General features: G+C 39.4%; 1 protein-coding gene across 8 annotated transcripts in view; it reads left to right on the top strand.

Annotated features, from left to right (window-relative positions):
• Positions 1 to 21,289, top strand: part of ARHGAP24 (Rho GTPase activating protein 24) — a 706,220-nt gene that overhangs the window by 637,908 nt on the left and 47,023 nt on the right. For 7 of the 8 annotated variants that reach the window (XM_075203159.1, XM_075203188.1, XM_075203169.1 and 4 more), the window contains one exon: positions 579 to 701. In XM_075203159.1, the coding sequence (XP_075059260.1) occupies positions 579 to 701 (123 nt within the window). Of the gene's footprint in view, positions 1 to 578; positions 702 to 16,333; positions 16,713 to 21,289 lie in introns of those variants that run through there. The other variant, XM_075203205.1, reaches the window with a different exon arrangement.

The following is a 21,289-nucleotide window of genomic DNA, read 5'->3' as shown; positions in this document are numbered from 1 at the left end:
TTGACTGGGTACCTGAACACCTCAGGTACTAAGTCAGAATCACAAGTAGTAGCAATCAAAGATATTTTTGCCTAGAAAAATTCACAAAGAATGAGTGCCAGAGAGGCAAGAAGCTTTTACAAGACTAAAGATATGTGCCATATTTGCTTGACCCTTCTTTACAAATCATTCACTGTGATTGGTTGGAATTCCAAGGGTCGTAAATTATCCAGAGAATTTTAGGTGAATCTGGACAAATTAGTTATTTGCTTTTTGCTGATATATGATTACATTTCTCAATCGGCTATATTTCGGCGACTTAGTAGAACTTACCATATTTGAGACACAGGTGTGTTTTGCAGAATACAAAATTGATCTGTAGCTGATCTCATATTGGTTTGTATACTACATGTATGATGACCCATACAGTATGATGCACTTGAATGTAATAATTGCTTTCATATAATGTTTATGGGTTTTGAGTATACTCTTATTTAGCCTTTCACTGGACTGAATGGAAATTAATAGATTATGAACAATATCTTACCATTGATGTTGTAGAGAACATATTTGTAATATTTTTCTTCTGATTCTTGTAGGGGGAGACCGGGAGCGAATGACTGCAAATCATGAAACATATCTTCTTATGGCCAGCACACAGAACGACATGGAAGACTGGGTGAAGTCTATCCGCAGAGTCATATGGGCGCCTTTTGGAGGAGGTGAGTTTTGCATATCACAAAGGCAATAATGAAATATATTGTAATGCATTAATAGCACAGTACTGAATTATACCAGGGAATAAATAAATATGTGTTTTTCTAGACAGTGTACAGTTTATTGCAGTGACTGTACAAGATATTTGTTGTGGTTCCTTTTAAATCAAATATTAATTGTATTAATAATTAACAAGAACATAAACTATACTACCAAAGAGCTTGCACAAATAAAGTTTCTGTTGTTTTAATAATTAATGACAGTCTATCAAATGACGATTTATTAAACTATGATCTATTAGTAATAACCTATATCGGATAGTTGATTCCTAAGGACTGTTTATACGACATCACACTTAAATGTCATTTGTACTTCCCATCACAATAAAGCATCACTTCAGTAATTCCGCATTCAGTGTAGGTGCCCCCACACCCTCACATACACACTCTGAGGTGGTACCCTCCCCCCTTGTCGGCTGTTTCTTACCTCAGCAGGCATTAGGGGTATTCTCTGCACCTCAGACTGGAAGTGTGAAGCTCGGCTGTGACATGATAGCCAAGTGCCACACTCACAGCTTACCACAGACATTGAGGGGCAGCAGCTGACATCTCCTCATATGAGAAGCTGCTGGCTTCTTCTCCTTCATGCCAGTAGTCGGGGGCAGAGCTGGATTTAGGCTTTGGGGGGCCCGGGGCACTTAAGACAGGGGGGCCCCTAAGATCTAAAATTAAGGGCATAGTGACACATCCTGCATTACATCACCTACAGCCCACAGTATGACACTTACAGCTCTCCCAGAGGGCTCGCTTAGGTTGTCTGCATAAGAAAAATCATTGCTTCCACAAACTAAAATACTGTACATTAAAACAATCATCAAAACACCACATTAAAATGGGTATTGACACCACACATTAAAACTAGCAATGATATCATACATTAAAAATACCATTGATAACGTACACTAAAACTAGCAATGATACCGCACGCTAAAACTAGCAATGATACCGAACTTTAAAAATAAAATTTATAATGCACATTAAAACTAGCAATGATACCGCAAATTAAAATACCATTGATAATGCATCATTGGGCATGGACAGGCCACCCTCCTACAGACAAAAAACCTGCATTGTTGTGTACACCATTGAACGGTGACTAGAATCACAACATTTCACAGACTTTGCTGCTCTCTCCTACCTGTTCTTCTCACTTTCACCACCTGTGCTGCAGGTTTCTTTAGTTGCGGCTTGTCTGGATCCTGGAATGTTAGGGGCCCTACTTGGAAAAAAAAAATGGGTACATTTAGAAAATTACAGCCACCCACGGCGTTAAATCAGTACCACCCATGATTAATAATTAGGCCTTCCTCCTGCCCCAACATTAAAATAATAGTATTCACTTTAATAAATAAACCTATTTCCCTCCCTACAAACAGCCCCAGCAATAAATTAATAGTATTTACATTTCAGAAATATACCTATTTCCCGCAACCGTCACTGCCATTAAATAATTCATAGGCACATTTTAATAAAGGGACCTCATTCTCCCCAAACTCACCCCCACATTCAGTAGCGCCCAAACCACCCCATCTTAAATTAATTAATTGTCCCCACTATTGTGCCTCTCTTCTCCCCCTTTTTTCTTACTGTGCCTTTCTTCTCCCCCTTTTTTCCTTACTGTGCTTCTCTTCTCCCCCTTTTTTGCTTACTGTGCCTCTCTTATCCCCCTTTTTTCATTACTGTGCCTCTCTTCTTCCCATTTTTCCTCCATAGTGTCCCTTTCTTCTCCCCCTTTTTCCTACATAGTGTCCCTTTCTTCTCCCCCTTTTTCCTACATAGTGTCCCTTTCTTCTCCCCCTTTTTCCTACATAGTGTCCCTTTCTCCTACATAGTGTCCCTTTCTTCGTTATTCCCTTTTTTTTTTTTTTACTTACCTTTCTTGTAGCTTCTTTCTTCTCTTCTGTCTTACTGTTTCTTTCCTGGTCCTCTCCGCGCTGCTCCTCACTGAATGACAGGCGTGACTTGATGACGTCACGCCTGTCATTCAGTGTTAACAGTGCAGAGAGGAGGGACGCCGTCGCTACGATGAGGTGAGTAGTATCTATATATTTTTTTTTCCACTATCCTGCTCCCCCCACCAACGCAGGGAGCCCCGAACCCGACCGCAACCCTCCCCCTCTCTCCGAGGGCCCCCCGCCACCGCCATTAAGGAAAAAAAATAAAGAAAAATCAGTAGAGGTTATGCGCGCGGCGGCGGGGGCCCCCTGTGCCCCCCCTTAATCCGCCTATGGTCGGGGGTCACGTAGGGGCATTTAAAGCAGTGAATGAGCCTCTGCACTGAAAAACTCAGGAGCTCATCGAAGCCACCCTGGTATGGTATTTGCTAGGGAAACAAGCGGGAACTGTAGAGATCCACATAGTCCCATGCCTATTATGCCACAGCCATCCTGGCCTGGCACCATGTAACACACAACATGCCCCCTGACCATGTGTGCCAGCCCATGGACTATACCAAGTGAGCTGGGGGCTTGGAGATTACATATTTTCTATAAGTTTTATTTTTCTTCCCACCCTCTTCTGTTCCTCTTTATTCACCATCTTCTTTACACTCCTATTTTGTTTTAGCTTGTATCAAGCAGATTCAAAACTAAAACAAAGTAAAAAGAAAAATGCAAACTTGCTTGAACTTGACAGCAGCACTGTTTTGAAACTACAAGTCTCTCTGGCAGGCAGTAAGTCCCTGGTTCCCAAGCCTAGTTATCCCCTAATGCTCATAGTTCCACCATCCAACCATCACAAGAGGTCCCTGCACTCCCATAGGACATCCTGCTGTGATCAGTGATAGAGAGTGCAACAAATGGGTGGTCGGAGGTTTCTGGACAGAGTTCCCTTACTTGAAGTTTTAATGCAAATTCAGCACTTATGACTGACATTTCATAGTAACATTTAGCACAAGGATGGAGCAGAACAGACAGAACTGTCTTGTGCTCCTCTGTCATCACTGACAGTTTACACATTCATGCACTGTCTCCCAACGCTTCATTTTAACACCCAATCCATGAAAACAGTTTAACCCATAGCAAGTATTAAAGATACTAAATAAAAACAAAATAATAAATAATAAGCAAAAACATTCAAAAACTATTGACACTATCTATCTCTGCATAGCAATTTTGTATCTTATCTATACTTTAAGAACAGCGACAACAATCTTGGCTAATATATATCTTCACATTCTATTTTTTTATTGAAAATGATATCGATTTTTGAATGATAAAAAACTAGTTAGGTGGGGTTTGGTAATGTATGCCAGCAGCAGTTATCATTTTCTATTGATTAAATCGCTGTTTATTTTATTTAATGCTTCAGGGCAACATTGGTATTAGCTGACAGACAGGATAGCAACATACGACAAAGTAGCAAAGAAATTATTAACAATTTCCTCATCCCCTATGTGACCTTCTGTCCCTCTATTGCTTGGTTAGAACCTGCTATTGAGATAATTGACTGCAGTGAGTCGTCGAGTAATAATAGCTCTCGGTCAGTGTGCTTTAAGTACCTAAGAGTGTGCTTAGCCACAGTCTATTGTTCCCAGTCATCTACGTACTAGTACATTTTATTTCAAACTTTTTTTTCAAGATTAAATTAAGACCAAACTACCTTGAGTGCACAAACTGGTTTAGAGTGGATAAACTGGCCAAAAATTCAACAGTGATGAATTGGAAATTACAAAGTAGAAATACATGTGTGTTATGTTGTTGTCAGATATTATTGTCATTATTATTATCCTTTATGTGGCACTATGAGGTTTCCGCAGCACCATACACATTACAAGACAGTAGACTATACAGGGTAAAACAGTACAGGACAATGAACGAGTAATACCAAGACTCCAGCATCTCCAGATATAGCAATTATAGTGAGGTTGGAGCAGAAGAAATGGTATAGAGGCAGAAGGGAAGATGACCCTGCTCATAAGAGCTTACATCCTAAAGGGAGGGAAAACAGCAGGCACAAAGTCAGTAGAGGGGATCAAGGGCAAGAAGAGCAACTAAAGGTGTCTGGAAGAGTGAGGTGAAAAGAACGAGCATGGAGAGAGAGAGAGGTGGTTGGTTGGTAGGCTTGAAGGAAGAGGTGAGTTTTAAGAGCCTGTTTGAAGGAGTCCGAAATAATGGACAGTCGGATGGAGCATTCCACTGGAGGGGGGCAACTTGGGAGAAACCTTGGATTCGGTAATTGGATAAGGTGATCAGTGTGGATTAGAGGCGATGGTCATTGGCCAAGTACAGGGAGCAGGAGAGAGATTGAATGGAGATGAGGTTGGAGATATAAGGGGCAGTTGAGTGGGAGAGGGCCTTGTAAGTGAGGGTGAGGTGTTTGAAAAAAAATTCTGTAGGGGAAGGGAAGCCAGTGTAAGGCAAGATAGAGAGGGGAGGCAGATGAACAAAGGCGTGAGAGGAAGGTAAGTCTCGCAGCCGCATGAAATATGGACTGAAGAGGGGCGAGGTGGGAGAGAGGGAGGTCGGTGAGGAGAAGGTTACAGTAGTCAAGATGGGAAATGATGAGTTGTTGGATAATGATATATGTTATTGGTCCATGTAGTTTATATATTTATTTTTGTTAGATTTCATGGAAATTTATATGCAAAATAATTATTATTTGTTACATCATTCCTGAGCTTGCCTCCTAATATAGCATCTATATTACTTGACAAAATGTATATACAGAGATGAAAAAGCTGTCTATCACTATTTTTAAGCCTTTGCATGTATGCAGGTATGTGTATGTATGGTGGTATGTATATTTTTGCATTCATGTCTTTATTCTTGGCTGTATGTGTGTGCATGTCTGTATATCCGCGTCTGTGTTTTTTTAAAATAATTTCATAAACTTTAAAACAAAACAAAAAAACACATAAACAAGTGAACGTAATTGGCATGTTACAGCTTATGCATGGCATTGCAGCTATTCCTGTGCTGAGAATTTTCTAACAGCCATGATGTTCTGCAAAAATGAAGGTTCACTGTCACTTTCTCTATACATAAAGGTATGTCACCTAGTGATTTCAACTCACAACAAAAAATACATTACTTGCTCTTTTTACCACCTTCCATTATAACGCCTCTGATACTTACCACCAGCAAATTTCTTGGCACAAATTGCATTAACATATATTAAACCCAAATTTATGTTATTGTCTTTACAGTTTCACCCCCCTTTATTACATCTGTTTTAACTGTGTTTAAACTGCATTATAACAAGGGAAATAATGACATAATAATATTCTGAAAAGGTCACAAAACACTTTAGCAGAAAATATGTGATTACTAAGGTAATATACTCAGGCAAAAATAATGAAAAATTACCTGTAATTCTATTTAGCTATGTATTTAGTGTGTTTACAGATCAGGAAACCACATAGATATAGAGGAAAAATGCAACTCCAGCTAAGGCTCATTTACAAACTACAGAAATGGAGATACTACCTCTTTTTTTCTTTATCTTGTTTTCTTATTTATGTTTTTTTTTTTTTGTGAAAATAAAACGGCATATACATATAATATACAATTAAGTTGTGTTTCAAGCTGTATTTTAAATAACATTATTCAACCATTTTACATCACTCATAAGGTGGTTTGATCATCGAACTGGCAAGGATAATGAAAAGTCCAGTGCGCGGAACTGTTAGGAATAGTTATTGAACAAACCAAGTGTGATGCGATTGCTTACTTTCTTTGATGGATAGGGGATAGAGAGGAGAGGGAAGGAGGGCATAATGAGGTGGGGGGGGGGGGGGTGTTTGAGCCTCATTTGTTCCATTGGACATACAATGTGGTGTCTTTAAATTTAATCCATTCAAACCATAGTAAGTGATATTCTTTGTATTTATCAGCTGAGGAATAAATAATTTCATCCATAGACATATAAAGGTCCAAACATAAACCGTTCCTTAATAGAAGGGGGTGTTGGGATCTCCAGTGGACCGCTATCAAAGCCTTCGCTGTACTGCTGAGGTACTTCAATGTTTTGTAGTGGGAAATTTAATTTAATGTGGTTAAGTAGCCAATATTTCAGACAATTGAGTACCTCGGTTCCCACGATCGCCTTAGTGATGAGTAAAACTGTGTCTCAGAACGGTCTGAGAGTCGTGCAATCCCACCATATGTGAAGCGGGGTGCCTGGTGCCACAATCATCAGCACACTGACTGAGCTAACTTGGGTACGTTGAAAAATATCACACTAGACCTGTTAGGAGATGGCAGTCCCCATACTGCACTCCCAGTCTCTAGTAAATTTGGGTGGTGTATTAAAGAAGTATTCAATCAAGATTGCATATATGGAGGACAAGGTATGTCTAGGATACTGAGTGCATAGGTTCTCAAACTGCGTAAGTGCTCTCCCTGTCATCTCGCGCACACCCGGGGAGCATAGTAAGTGTCGTAACTGTAGCTGTCTCCACATCTCTGAGTTGGGTGTACTACCTCTTTTTTTGTGGAGGTGCTTCTATGTGCACTTCCTGGTCTGTGGGACCCCCCTGCAAATAGCAGATGCACCCACATTTGAAGGTTTGTTGATACTCTGGAAAAATTGCATAGCATTGCAGCTATATTACAAAAGTCACTACAAAGCCTAACTGACTTGTCACTTGTCAAAGTTGCCCCTCTGAAGGTCCCAATCTTGTTATTTATCCTGACACTTACAGCTCAGGAGTCAGTAAGAGCTCCAGTGCTTTTCAGAACCAAGCTTCAATCCTCTACAAGTGGGTACATACTGCTTTCCCTCACACATCATGTCATATAGGGGCAGCAGCACTGCGCTGATCAGCCTGTGGCTGGTTCTAACCTTTTATAGTGGAAACAAGCTCAGGTTGTCTAGTGCTGCAGCTGATTGAGGATTTGGAGAGGGGTTATGCTGCCCATTTTTAAATTACTTATTTATTTTGAACAGTACTCTGTACATGGGTACTGTACAGAGGCTGTTTTATTACAAGTATGAAGTGTATGAAATAACTCTTAGTGTACCAAAAATTAGCTTATAAATGTACAATTCCATTTATAGTATAGTTAGGGTAACGCCTGATCTCTGGCAGCCTTTGGCATAGAAGTACATTGCTAGGCATCAGGGTCTGATCTGAGTAAGGTTTCATGCTGCCCTAGGCTAATACGCTAGTATTGCCACCTAGATATCCACTTCAGGCTAATACTCGGTAGGAAAAAACCTAATGCGTCCTTAATTTAAAATCAGTTTCCTTCACCCTCCCTCCCCACCAATGTTTATGTTCCAGTGTTTTTGAAACTTGGCTCCACTTGACTTTTTAAAAGGTTCATGGTAATCTTAGTCACTCTTTTCATTTTCATTAAAATCAGAACAACGGTGATATGAATGAGCACTGCTGAGGATGAAGATGTAAAGGAGAAGGTGTGACCAGGATGGACTGCAGGCAGAGCGGTGGTACTAAACGCTGGGTCCAAACCTCAGAACAGTCGGATAACAGATTAGAGTTGAGTCTAATCTGCAGGTCACAGGAATTACAGCAGGGAAGTAGTCGTCAAACAGGCTCTTGAAGCAAATGATGGTTATTAGCTCAAGTGTCCTAATAAGGACAGTTCACACTAGTGTAGGGTACTAGTGATCAGAAGGTTAGATGGAATAATAATACATTTCAGTTCAAAACAGTATCTTTTTATACAGTTTTGGAAACTAGCTTGGCAGAAGGTTAACCAATCTGAGACTGATTCATGCAGTCATGCACGTGAATCAGCCCAGAGAGGTTAACACTTTTTATCATTGAAGCTAGTGGCAGGGAGGAGTGTACTTTCCCCTGTTTTTTTACAGTTAAGCAATTCCGGGGCGCCTAGGTGTAACCCATGCAATGCTGTGGTAATGGGTATTACTGTCCCAGCATCACAGGGCACCGCACATATTAAAATCTATTTTTGTTTAATTCAAACATTAAACATTTACTGATGCACGCGGCGCCTAGCAAAGGTGTTTACCTTCCCGGCGCCGGAGTCAATTTAAAGATGGTCACCGCGTACGTGCAGCAGCTGGAATGTGCAGGGACCCAGTGTCACGGTTGGCTTACAGGAAATTGATCCCTAGGCTCTGCTGAACATTGCTAAGCCCACCCACGGGCGCGGAGTCTAACAGACAGGTGGTTTTCACCAGGAACCCCAACAAGGAGGTATGGTCTTAGCTGCACCAAATCTGCAGGTCGCTATCCCGTGAGTGAGTGTACAGCAGAACGATGTGGGGGAGCCAGGTGAAGTGGATGGAGACGATGGAGTCCACAGACGAGTGGTATAAATACAGACACAACAGTAATATAGGCTGATGGTCAGCAGCCAATGAGTCACTAGGAGAATAGGTGCTCTGTGGTATACAACGAGAGGACAGAGTCTGTCACTATGAAGTACTCTGGAGATGGTAATGGAGGTACTGGAGCAGCAAAAGTTCAACACAGCCAGAGGCTAAAGGCTGACTGGAGTGGTGGAGGTAACTGGTAGTAACAGCTGATGAGTCCCAGATGAAATAGCAGCTCTGAACGGTAGTGATGAGAGAACTGGAGCTGTCACAATAGAGTACACTGGAGATGGTAATGGAGGTACTGGAGCAGCAAAAGTTCAACACAGCCAGAGGCTGAAGGCTGACTGGAGTGGTGGAGGTAACTCGTAGTAACAGCTGATCAGTCACAGATGTAGTAACAGCTCTGAGTGGTAGCGATGAGAGAACCGGAGCTGTCACAATGAAGTACACTAGAGATGGTAAGTGAGGTACTGGAGCAGCGAAGGTTCAACACGGCCAGAGACTGTGAGCAGGCTGGAGTAGCGGAGGTAACTCGTGATAGCAGCTGAGGAGTCACAGGTGTAATAGCGGCTCTGACTGGTAGCGATGAGAGAACCGAAGCTGTCATGATGGAGTACACTAGAGATGGTAAGAGAGGTACTGGAGCAGCAATGGTTTAGCACAGACCACGAACTGAGAACAGACTGGAACACAGGCAAACCACAAGGAGAACAGGAACCAGAACCACAGGCTGCAGGAAGTGAGCTTGAAGCATCAGACAGGTGAATCCAGGAGGTTTAAATAGTGCTCCAGAAGTGCTTAGCCAATGAAAAAGAGGGAGGAGGTTCTGAAGTGCAATAGGCTTGCACCTGCACAGATCTGAATATAGCTGAATGAATGAACTGGAGAATGTCTGATGCTGGGACATGGCAGTTTCCAGATGAATGGACTGCAGGTAATGAGACAGGTACTATCCTTGGGACCGGAGCGTTACACCCAGCCACAGATGGGCTGTTATGTCTATGCCATCTTTATCTCTCCTTTTCGCTAATCATAAAGAGTCCAACCAAAGATGACTCATTGGCTTCAGCCTTTAATATAGGAATATGTCAAGATTAAAAGCTTACTTAATTTTTTTTTTAATGATTTATTTTTTACTTTGGAGCAGCTTTTCTTATATTTTAAAATTAATTTCAGTTTACACCAGTCTTTTGCACCACCAAAAATTTGTTCCCCCCCTCCACCAAAAAAAAGCCTCACTCCTCTAGGCTGGAACCAATTCAGCCTATTGGATAATCAGGGTCTGCTAGGCATACTCAAAGTAATGTTATAAAAAGAGAAAAGATGGGTGGGGAGGAAGTTTATGTTATGGATGCATACCCCCAATTGACCCCATTTTGGTGGGACAGTGCCGGTTTACTGGCCTCAAAAGAGGCAGGGCTTACATGAAATTGAATGGAGATTTGCCCAAAAGTGGGTATTTCTGGTCAGATCTGGGGGGGTTTGAGTAGATTGGGGCTTAATTTGTGGCAATTTTGTATATCTTATTGTTGGAAGGTACCTGGATGTATCAAAGCATCTCTGCTCACTACAGCATATGTCATGTGACTGTGGTTGTCATGATAATCTCATGACACTTAGCAAACTGTAAATCATTATTTACAGCTTAAGTCAACTCTAATTAAAAAAAAATAACTTCATGTGTCTTCTTAATGATAAACAGAGTGATTTGTGATTTATTTAGGAATCACATCTAATTTTGCAGGGGATTGCACCTTTAAGCAGGTCTAATTGTTTTGAGGGTTTTTTTTGTTGAGAAACGGGGCAAAGCACAGGAATTCAGAGGAAAATTCCTAAATGTTAAATATATGATCGAAAGTGAGCAGATGCAAACACAAGATTGTCATGATTGCCATTCCATCCTTACTTGTTGAAGCTAAATCACATTTTTATATGTTTATCTTATATACAATATTTTCAAAAGAGTGTTATATTTGAATCCTGCACTAGTATACCCAAATACATAGTGCAATAAATATAAAGTTTTGATGAAAACACTCCGCGTTACTTCTGGGTGGTAATTAATGGTGCTGCAGTCTTACAGCCTATTCCCGGGGTGGGGGTGGGAGGGACATTTGTTGACACACTAGTGGTAAATTCCAAAATAAATTCACTGAAACAATTGGGTATTCCACATTCATTAAATATTATATTTAATAATTCTCATTAAGAGATGCAACCAGAATCATAAATGTACATTACACATACTTACCAACTTTAGAAAGTTGGTTTCCGGGAGCCTGCCGGGGGAGGCTCCAAAATGCGCAACATTTTGGCCAAATGCCGCGATTCACCAGGAATCGCAGCATTTGGGACCTAATTCTGCCCACTTCACTAGAAAGTGGGTACTTCCTAGTGAAGTGGGCAGATTCGGGAGTCCGTGAGACTCTCGCAAAATGCGGGAGTCTTCTGGACATTCCGGGAGAGTTGCCAAGTATGACATTACATACATAATATACTATGTATACTGTGTTTATCATTTTCTGTGGATAATTCTTTATTTATGATACACATTTATGAAGCTTGCTTATATTAAGATATTTACTGGATATTTTTGTTATTTTAAGACTAATACTAGAGCACATTTTTCTCTTTTTTTAATGATGTCTGAGTACTGGTTCAGAGTATATCTCTATCATGGACAACATACTTTTTACCAGTCAACCAGTGCTTGTGCTTGTTCTAGGACCCACCTCATCATTTTTGCTGTGTGAGCTGGCAGCTATATTAATCATTAACTGCATGATTAAATTAATGTTTGTTCACTCCTGCTGGGGGTGAAAGCTTGTATCTAGAACATCATTCCTTGTTTTAGAAAAATAACAATGATACTTGAATAAACAACATCAACAAAGTCACTTAGGACATTACTGGAATATTTGCATACAAAATGCCCTTATGCATTATTGAAGGTCAGTCAAAGTCACTTGGAAACAACAGAGAGAAAATATAAAATATATATACTGTATAAATAAATTTGTAGGGAGATTGCTGCATTGTCCCAGATGTAGTAAATGTTAATATATAGGAGAGTTTTCTCTGTTTTAGAGTGGACTAATATATTGCAAAAATTGATAGCTAAGAAAATATTATATTGAAAGTATTCTGATGATTATTTTTTAATGTTATACATTTACATTTAATAAAAAGTGGTTTATAATATATTTGTTGTTAGTTCAAGCCAGTGGAGGTCATTTTTGAACAGGAAAAAATTGTCCCATCAGCCTCTTTAATTCTGCACAAATGCTCCTATTTGTCCGGGTATTGCTATATAGCTGCATGACCACATTTTGTTATGTACCACATGTGATATGATTACAGTTCCAGAATGGAAATTCATATGGCTGAAGAGTCAAAATGTCACTTCGAAGTCCCGCCTATACCCCTTTATGCAGAGGTAGAAGTGGGGTGTATGCCATACCATCACTTTCCCTACTGGCTTCATTATAACAATATCACATTCCATTCACTTACATTCCCATTACATTTTCCATACCGACACTTCTAAATTATCACTGCCTTTATGATATAATTTATTCATTTCAACCTTTCATTTTTATTTCTCTTAACATAAATCTCTGTCAAGCCTCATTTTACTATTTGCCAAGTCATGAGCATGGGGGGACATTAACGCTCATTACTTGTGTCACTGTTATACATTTGAATGTTTTCAATACATTTATAGGATTATGCTATCCCATATAGAGTGGAACAGTCTGGAACAGTGACGGATCCATGGTGGTGTGTGATCGGGGCAATCGCCCCCCCTAGCAGCAGTGGGCTTCCAGCGGCAGCTCACTATACTGATGCACAATCACCCCTGCCCCTAAAAATAAATCTAGGTCCGCCCCTGGTCTGGAAGGTGCAAAAGGCATCCTATTGAAAACATAGGCCAATGCCCAATTTCTGCCTTCTCTAAGAAGCCATATAAATCAAGTCCCCTGCAGCTCCATATAAAACCAGAAACACCCTCATAAAATGACTCTCTCCACCCCTTTGAAGCTCACTTAATTTTCTCATCCTGCAATACAAAATTGTTTTGCTTGTAGGTACAATAAGAGGTAAATGACTGTTCTTAAACCACATTCAATAAAGAATAACCCTAAACTATTGTTCCAGCCAGCTACACATAATAGGATGAAAAACGTTGCACACCCCACAGATACCACTATCTTGATTCACTAATACATGCTACTTTTGTAAAAGCAGATCAATTCATACTGGACATCACAAACAAGCATTTGCTCTTATGTCTGTATTTTTGCAGTATTGTAAATAACCATTAGTGTTGTTGGGATGGATTTTTAGAAAATAAGGTAGTGTGCACTATTTAATTTCTGATTTAGATCTTCTTAAAGTGGTGTACTGTTATCTTCAGATGTGGTTAGCTACAAGAATCAAGCTCCTAACTTCAGAAATTGATAAATAGGCCAAAATGACAGTCCCCATAGACTATGGGGACTAGATTTGTGATTGAAGAGGCTGGGTTCTCTGTAAATAAATAGCATCCTTACTACTTCTGTGCGTGAATAATAGGTTGATAAATGGGTCCCTTATACATATACATTACATATGTTATGCATTAGAGCTGTCTGTTACACACTGAAACCCCCTTTCCAATATAATATAAGTTGCTATAATAAATTATCGGAACGGAAAATGATACACTGATTGCAGTTATTTCCTCAACCTCAGCATACTACATATATTGAAGTTCAGTTTTTATCTTATATACTAATTAATGTACTCCAATCTATTATAATATTTGTGAGCATCTTCTTGTCAGTCAAAAAGAGAAATAAAAGGTCTGACTAATGTCTACCAATACACTGCAGTATATTGTAGCTCGGGACAATACCTCCACTTTATCTTCTTAGAAATTACTTCGAAATTAGACAATTACTGTGATGAAAGCTAGATTGCCTATTATGTAGACATTGCTGTTTTACTATTTTGTAGAGAACAGTCATATTCTTAATTTCAATACATAGTTACCTCACCAGTTTAGGGGTATACACAGTCTGCATTTCGATTCACAAAGAGATATCGGACAGTTGAGGCAGATGGACATTGGTGCATGAACCCATAAAAGCCAACATTACAAGTTACTTGCCAACAGATTGGGAGACCGGCTCAACATGACCGTGAACATAAATAGTTTGTCTCATAACTGCTGTGATTTCATTTTTAGCCATGCTTACCATCCCATGGCTTTTTTTTTGTCCTGTCATAATATTTTAAGAATACTGCGGACAAAATAGTAGCTTGCACCTATATTTGAGTAAATTCAGGGTTGGACTGTCTGCTGAATGGCAATTCCATGCCAAAAATGTGTGAATCGTGTGTATTTCTTCATATTCATACTACTTAAATATGAAACAAATGCATACATAGTAATACTATGAGACAAATGCATATGTATTGATACTTTTATTAGTGAAATGGAATTTACGGACCCTCCCACTCAGTGCAAAATACTCCCAAATCTCTGACTGACTTTACTGAATTAACCATTGTAGTTACCCGAGCTAAATTAGTTAATTGAGGAGAAGGTGGTCCTAGCAATGTATGGAGTAGGTTCTATAATGTGCTTTGTTCTGTGGAGCAGTACAGAAGTAAGATTTTCTTTTGCAAAAAGCATTGATAAGTAAGACAGTGGGGAGGAGAGAACAATTTTATGACCATTTCTTGCCGTGTGGAGGGGGACTTGGCTATTTCCATTTTGAAGAAGGAGTATTGTACAAGCTCAGAGCTGGTAGGCTGTAATTCCGGACAGTATAATGAAACTCATTTTTATCATCATATATTTATATAGCGCCATCAATTCTACAGTGCTGTACACAGAGAATATTTGTCAATCACATCAGTCCCTGCCTCATTGGTGCTTACAATCTAAATTCCCTAACGCACACAGGCAAACACAGACTAGGGTTCATTTTGCAATGAGACAATAGAAACTTCACACAAATAAGGTCCTGGTTCAGAATCAAACACATGACCTCAGCGCTGTGAGGCAGAAGTGCTAACCACTGAGCCACCATGCTGCAGGCATGTGCTTTTGTAGGCGCACTCTGAGCGAAGTAATTCAAAGTTTCACACACACACAATTACCACATGTAATAAAGTCTCTGTGCCGACTCTTTGTCATGATTAATTCATAATTAATAAGTCATAAGTTAAGTTTAATGTTTTAATAAAAGGGGTGGTTCTAAAGTAATAGAAGAATGTTTTGCACAGGGCAGACCATCCAGGTGCTCTGGTGCTAAACCAAGGCATTAAGCGCACACCGTCAAAGAGATCCAGTGAGCTTATTTACAAACATGAGTGGTCCTCAGATGACCCCTGTGTCTCACTTCTTCTTCCACTCCCCTCCCCTGTAAACAAATGTCTGATAAGATAGCAAAGTGTTTGTACCTACAGTTGTGAAGTGGAGCGGTGCAGATGCAAGTGTATGTGTGGAAGGGGAGGAGGGGGGGTTTGTAGCACAGATATAGATGAATATGTCTTTTAAACTATGGTTTGTAGCAGACACACTCGCATCATTTACTAAAAAATTTGTAGAGAATTTTTTTATAGCTCCTTCGGATAAATCATAGAGGAACACTTTAATGATTGTAGGACAAGGGATATATATATATATATATATATATATATATATATATATATATATATATGTGTAAAATGTAGCTGTCCTAAATGAACAGCCGTTGACATAACACCCCTGCTGAGAAGGAATCTGCTAGAGAATTATGGATGCAGTGTAAAGCAGTAGTAGAGGTTATTTGTAGAAGGAATGAAGAGGGAGGACTGCACCTTTAATAATCACTAAGCTGTCACACGTGATGCCTGCTTGAAGTCAACTCAAAGTCAGAGCTAGGGAATTCATTGCTACTGCTGCCTGGGATAGTTGTTTACACTTTCCCGCTTGCTGCAGCTTAGAAATGCACCTGTATGCTGTATGTAAAGTGCCTGGAGCACATGAAGCCACTTAATACCTTGGCGAAGGAGTAGTCTGAGGCGCAGTTTCAGTTCTGCTAACTGAGAGGAAAGAAAACTTTTCACATTCTTCCCAGCAAGCTTAACTATCAGACTTGCAGGTACCTGGAACACTGTTAAAGTAACAATTAGTAACTTTATTGGAAGAGGTAATGAGAGTAACAATATAAACATGGCATCGCTCTACTCATCTTTAAGGTTACTAATATCTAGGATATGAACTGAAAAAGCCTGAGAGGATCATCAGCCAGGTTGCTGCCTATTTCCATGAGAATTTTGCATTTTTCTTTCAACTGAGAGGGGAAACTGATTATTCTTGAAGTCTTCACAAACAACATCAGTCATGTGATCAGATAATAAGTCTTTTCCTGAACTATTTGGGTTCTAAGTAACCTTCCATGACTGACAGAAAGAAAATGAAGTAACTAGACAAAGAAGCAAACAATACCCAGAGGATGACATTAAAGATGAAAATCTGGGGTCCATGGAATGATTCATAGGTCTCATCCAAATGCTTTTTGGAAAGGGCACCACTGGTTCCCACGTGGGCTTGCACCTGTATGATGCTGGAAGACCGAAACGCAGCAGCCTCTCCCTCTGCTTCCTTGTCCTCCAACCCATTCATTCCCAAAGCAACTTACAGGAAAATTAAAAGGTGTTTTAGCTTCCGGAGAGGTATGTCCAGAACTGATATATATACCTTGGAACTGATTGATGATGCTGTATTTAGCTTGTCTCTGATCTGACTATAAGAAGTGCATTTTAATAGTATTTTTCATGTTTTCCTCTAAAAGCTTTGACAAAACACTGTATGCTAAGACACATTATTATTATTATCTGTATATATGTTGACACGGGGAAGTAAAAAAATGTAAAAGCATTTAGTTTCATTACATGCATATATTCTTTTTATGTCACTGGATTACATACATTTCTTAGTAGGGTTGAAGCATCCACAAAGCAATCAGATGGTTGTTTCGGAGCAGTGAACTCAATCACTGGAAAGGAGTCAGAATGTTTTCTGAACACTTGAAAGCCTTTGCTCTTCCAGCTCATATAACATTCCCCAGGAGGTAACACTGGGCTACTTGCTGTACACAGTAACACGAAGCTTACATTCTATGTAGAAAATAAAGAAAGAACATGTCATATTGTAATACATCCACTTACAGGTCCTCTGCATTTACCATGTTACACGTCCCTTAGCAATGCCTGAGATATAGAAGGGTCCAGTAAAGAAGGAGGATGGTGGATGCAGTGGTATAATGAAGTGGGGGAGCTTACTTTGTTGTTCCCTTTTGCATTTGTGACTCTTTCATAATCAGTTATCTGGCTGCACAGTTTGCTGCGTATGTTGTCAATGGTTTTGATCACTTATAAATGTTCTCATAGTGAGAATTAGGTTTTGTCTCAAGCTAGATTATAGCTGAATCCAGAATTAGAGGCTTATATCTGATGTATTATCATTCCATATAATGACAAGTTGCAGCTCTTTTATTATAGTGCATATAACCTGCTGGCTTGTATGTAACTACTAATGGTAATCCTGTGCTTAAAGGAAAGTATTTGCTTCTGTCCAATTAGAATAGTGGTATCTTGTGCCCTGGCTGGATTTTATAGTTTGGTGTAGAGGGTGAAACTGGTATAGTACTAGATAGACATCTGTATCTGTTTGGACTGGTTATCTTTATATTGAGCTGTGCAGTTTTTATTCTTGGACACTTTCGTATTCAAAAGGTTAATAAAATCACAGGAATAATTTCCTTAACATAAACAGATTCTGCATCCATGGTGACTAGTATTGCGTCAAACAGTAATCATTCCTTTCTGGTCAAACTGAAAATGAGTCCCCCTGACTATTACATAGGTGCAGTACATAAATAGGCTTGGTTACCCAAGGATATTTTGTACAAGCTCTGGTATTTATTCAGTAAGATGCAATGGTCTAATCTTCTTGTTACTTTCCATTATTATAGAAGTAGTCTTCTTTGCATGGTAGCAAGGCATTCAATCTCATTTTCTTGAAAATAATTCCTCCAAATGTGAGAATAATTAGTTATGGTCCAGTTTAATGGTTGAATGGAATATAATGTCCTTGGATATGCCGTAGATATAAGGATTTAGCAGTTTGACATTAGACAATTATATAAATTGCTGTTATTTTGAGGTTTCATCTAAATCAATCATTTCTGTCTAATGGTACAAGTTGTCAGGGACTCTGACATCATATTGATTTTTTCATCATTTCAAATGCTTTAGGTTATAGCAGGACTAGCTCATCAAAATATGGGGCCTAAATCCCTGCCAAATTTATTTCTCCCCGTGTTTTCATTTGGTGAAACCTAGTAGGAAAATACAGCCTGAAAAATGACCTTCATCTGCATCACTGGCTGCCCTGGGAGTGACATTGGTCATATTTACCTTCCAAGCTGGACATTTGGCCCAATGACAAATCTGCGATTTAACCATTAGTATGTGTGACTTAATTGTTCATCGATTCAGCTGTTTGTCAGTGGGGACTAACAGCTGTATTGCATTGATGTTGACAGCACATGACTTTAAGAAAGTCACACATTCAACTTTGACACTCTTTTCTTTGAGGCGCATAAGGTTGTAACTGACACAGTAGAAGTATCATTAAATTGTATTGAAAGGATAACACTGCTAAATATTACTATTGTAAACCATATGTGGCATGTGATGGGCGTCTTATAGCAACGTATTGATGTAGAGGTATTTTATGTAAATGCTAATCATGGAATGGTGGCGGAGGTTGGGATGGGAAGGATGTGTTCTTCTGTGCCATAGAGGGATACATATGATTGATTGTGAGCCGCTTACAAAGAAACATATCCATGTGGTCTACTTTGGCAACGAAGGCCCCATTCCCTCCTCAAAGCCCTGTTGTAGATTCCTGTCAAAAGCAACGATTGGTATTTACAACCTCTTTAAGTATTGAGTCTACATACTTCATGTTAATTGCAACTATCCCAGTTCTCACATGATGGATTATTGTTTATTAGCCGGAAGTGATTTGTTAACCAGATATTTGACATAACTCTTTTTGACCCAATCAATAATAGCATGTGAGAAACACATCTCTACACAGACTGCTTAAGAAAGAAATGTAGGATCAACAAATAACCTAGTGACATTTGTGGATTATTTATTACACTATTGTTACCTAGGCGGTGCTTTCTTTCTGACAGGTTATCTAAATTCTTATTAAAGGAACGGTTAAGTCAATGCTAGCATCAAAGCAAAGTGGGCTTGCTGAGTTGTGACCTTTTCAAACAGGTGAAAAGAAAACATTATGGTGTGCAAATATAAAGCAGGCTTTGAGAAGAGAGGGAGAGAAGCCAGAACCCCTCCGAGCAAGCACTTGTGTGTTTACCATTCAGCTGTGAATAAGGGGTAGTCAGTGACAGCTCTCAGCTAGGAAGAACAGAGCGAGCAGGAGTGTATATATCACCTTAGACATACAGGCATAACAGGACATAGATGAAATAGGTTGTGAAATAAAGCTCTATCTTTGCTGTTTAATGCAGGTTTCATTATTAAATGATCACCCCATCTTAATTATTGATGGTATACAGATTGGACACATTACATACAGTATCTAAATAAAATTACATTTAGTAAGAAGAGAGAGCAGAAAAACATTTATCCTTCTCCATACACATTTTTTGGGCCTTAATGACAATCTTCAATCTGTTGAGTACCTAATTATAGCACAGGGAGGTAAATCATTACTTACTGTATTTATTCTAACCACTTTACGAGTGTACAATTGATTATAGCATAGTATAGTGTTGTTAATGAATATAGCAAATAAGTTTCTGCAAAATAATAAAAATAAAATATAAATAACAGTTTAATAGTTGGTAGCATACAGTCAGCTGGCAAGAAGAAGATCACAACAACACACTCTAGACTTTATGCCACCCACCCCATTTTTTGGTTCCCAGCCCATATTTTTGGAACCCACGCCATGCCCATGCCATGCTTACTGTTTGAAAGACCTTACACAAACTTTTCATATTTTAGTGAGGCTGAATCCCTCAGTTCTCAGCCTCATTTACCCCCTTAATGCCCTATATATTTATACACTGTATAAACAAAAGTATTCAGACGCTTGACCATTCCACCAACTGAGACTGTAATGACAATGTATTTAAATACATATACTTTAATATGGAGTTGGTCACCCTTTTGCATCGATAACAGCTTCCACTCTTCTTAGAAGGCTTTCCACATGATGTTGGAGTGTTTCTGTGGGAATTTGTGGCCATTCATTCTGTAGAGCATTTATGAGGTCAGGCACTGATGTTGGACAAGAAGGCCTGGCTCGTAATCTCCGTTCCACTTCATCCCAAAGGTGTTTATTGGGGTTGAGATCAGAGCTCTGTGTGGGCCAGTCAAGTTCTTCCACACCAAACTCATCACACCATGTCTTTGTAGACCTTGCTTTGTGCACTGGGGGACAGTCATGTTGGAATAGAAAAGTGCCTTCCTCAAACTGTTGCCACACAGTTAGAAGCATAGCATTGTCCAAAATGACTTGGTATGCTGAAGCATTAAGATTGTCTTTCACTGGAGATAAGGGGCCTAGGCCAAACACTGAAAAACAGCCACATACCATTATCCCTCCTACACCAAACTTCACAGTTGGCAAAATGCAGTCAGACAGGTAACGTTCTCCCGGCATCCACCAAACCCAGACTCGCCCATCTGACTGCCAAACAGAGAAGCGTGATTCATCACTCTACATAACATGTTTCCACTGCTCTACAGTCCAGTGTCAGTGTGCTTTACACCACTCCATCCAAAGCTTGGCATTGGTCTTGGTGATGTGAGGCTGCTGTTGTTCCTAAACGCTTCCACTTTCTAATAATATCACTTACAGTTGACAGTGGAATATCGAGCAGGCATGAAATTTCACGAACCGTCTTATTGCAAGCCTGGCATCCTATCACAGTACTTTACTTGAAGTCACTGAGCTCTTCAGAACGACCCATTTTGTATCACAAATGTTTGCAAACGAGACTGCATAATTTATCTATTTGTAGATTTAATAACAGCTAAACACACATAATTTATAACACAAATATTCTTACAAATATTATTTAAATGCTAAATTTATATCATACAGAAAGAAGACATTGCTATATCTTATTATAGATCTTAAAATATATACATCTTCTGAAAATATCTACCACATCAGTCTTAATGAATATATTTTAATTATGATG

Source organism: Mixophyes fleayi, chromosome 1 (genome assembly GCF_038048845.1).
Source record: "Mixophyes fleayi isolate aMixFle1 chromosome 1, aMixFle1.hap1, whole genome shotgun sequence".
NCBI lineage: Eukaryota > Metazoa > Chordata > Amphibia > Anura > Limnodynastidae > Mixophyes > Mixophyes fleayi.
Note: the sequence above shows the minus strand (reverse complement) of the source record. Positions and strands in the feature narration are given on the sequence as shown.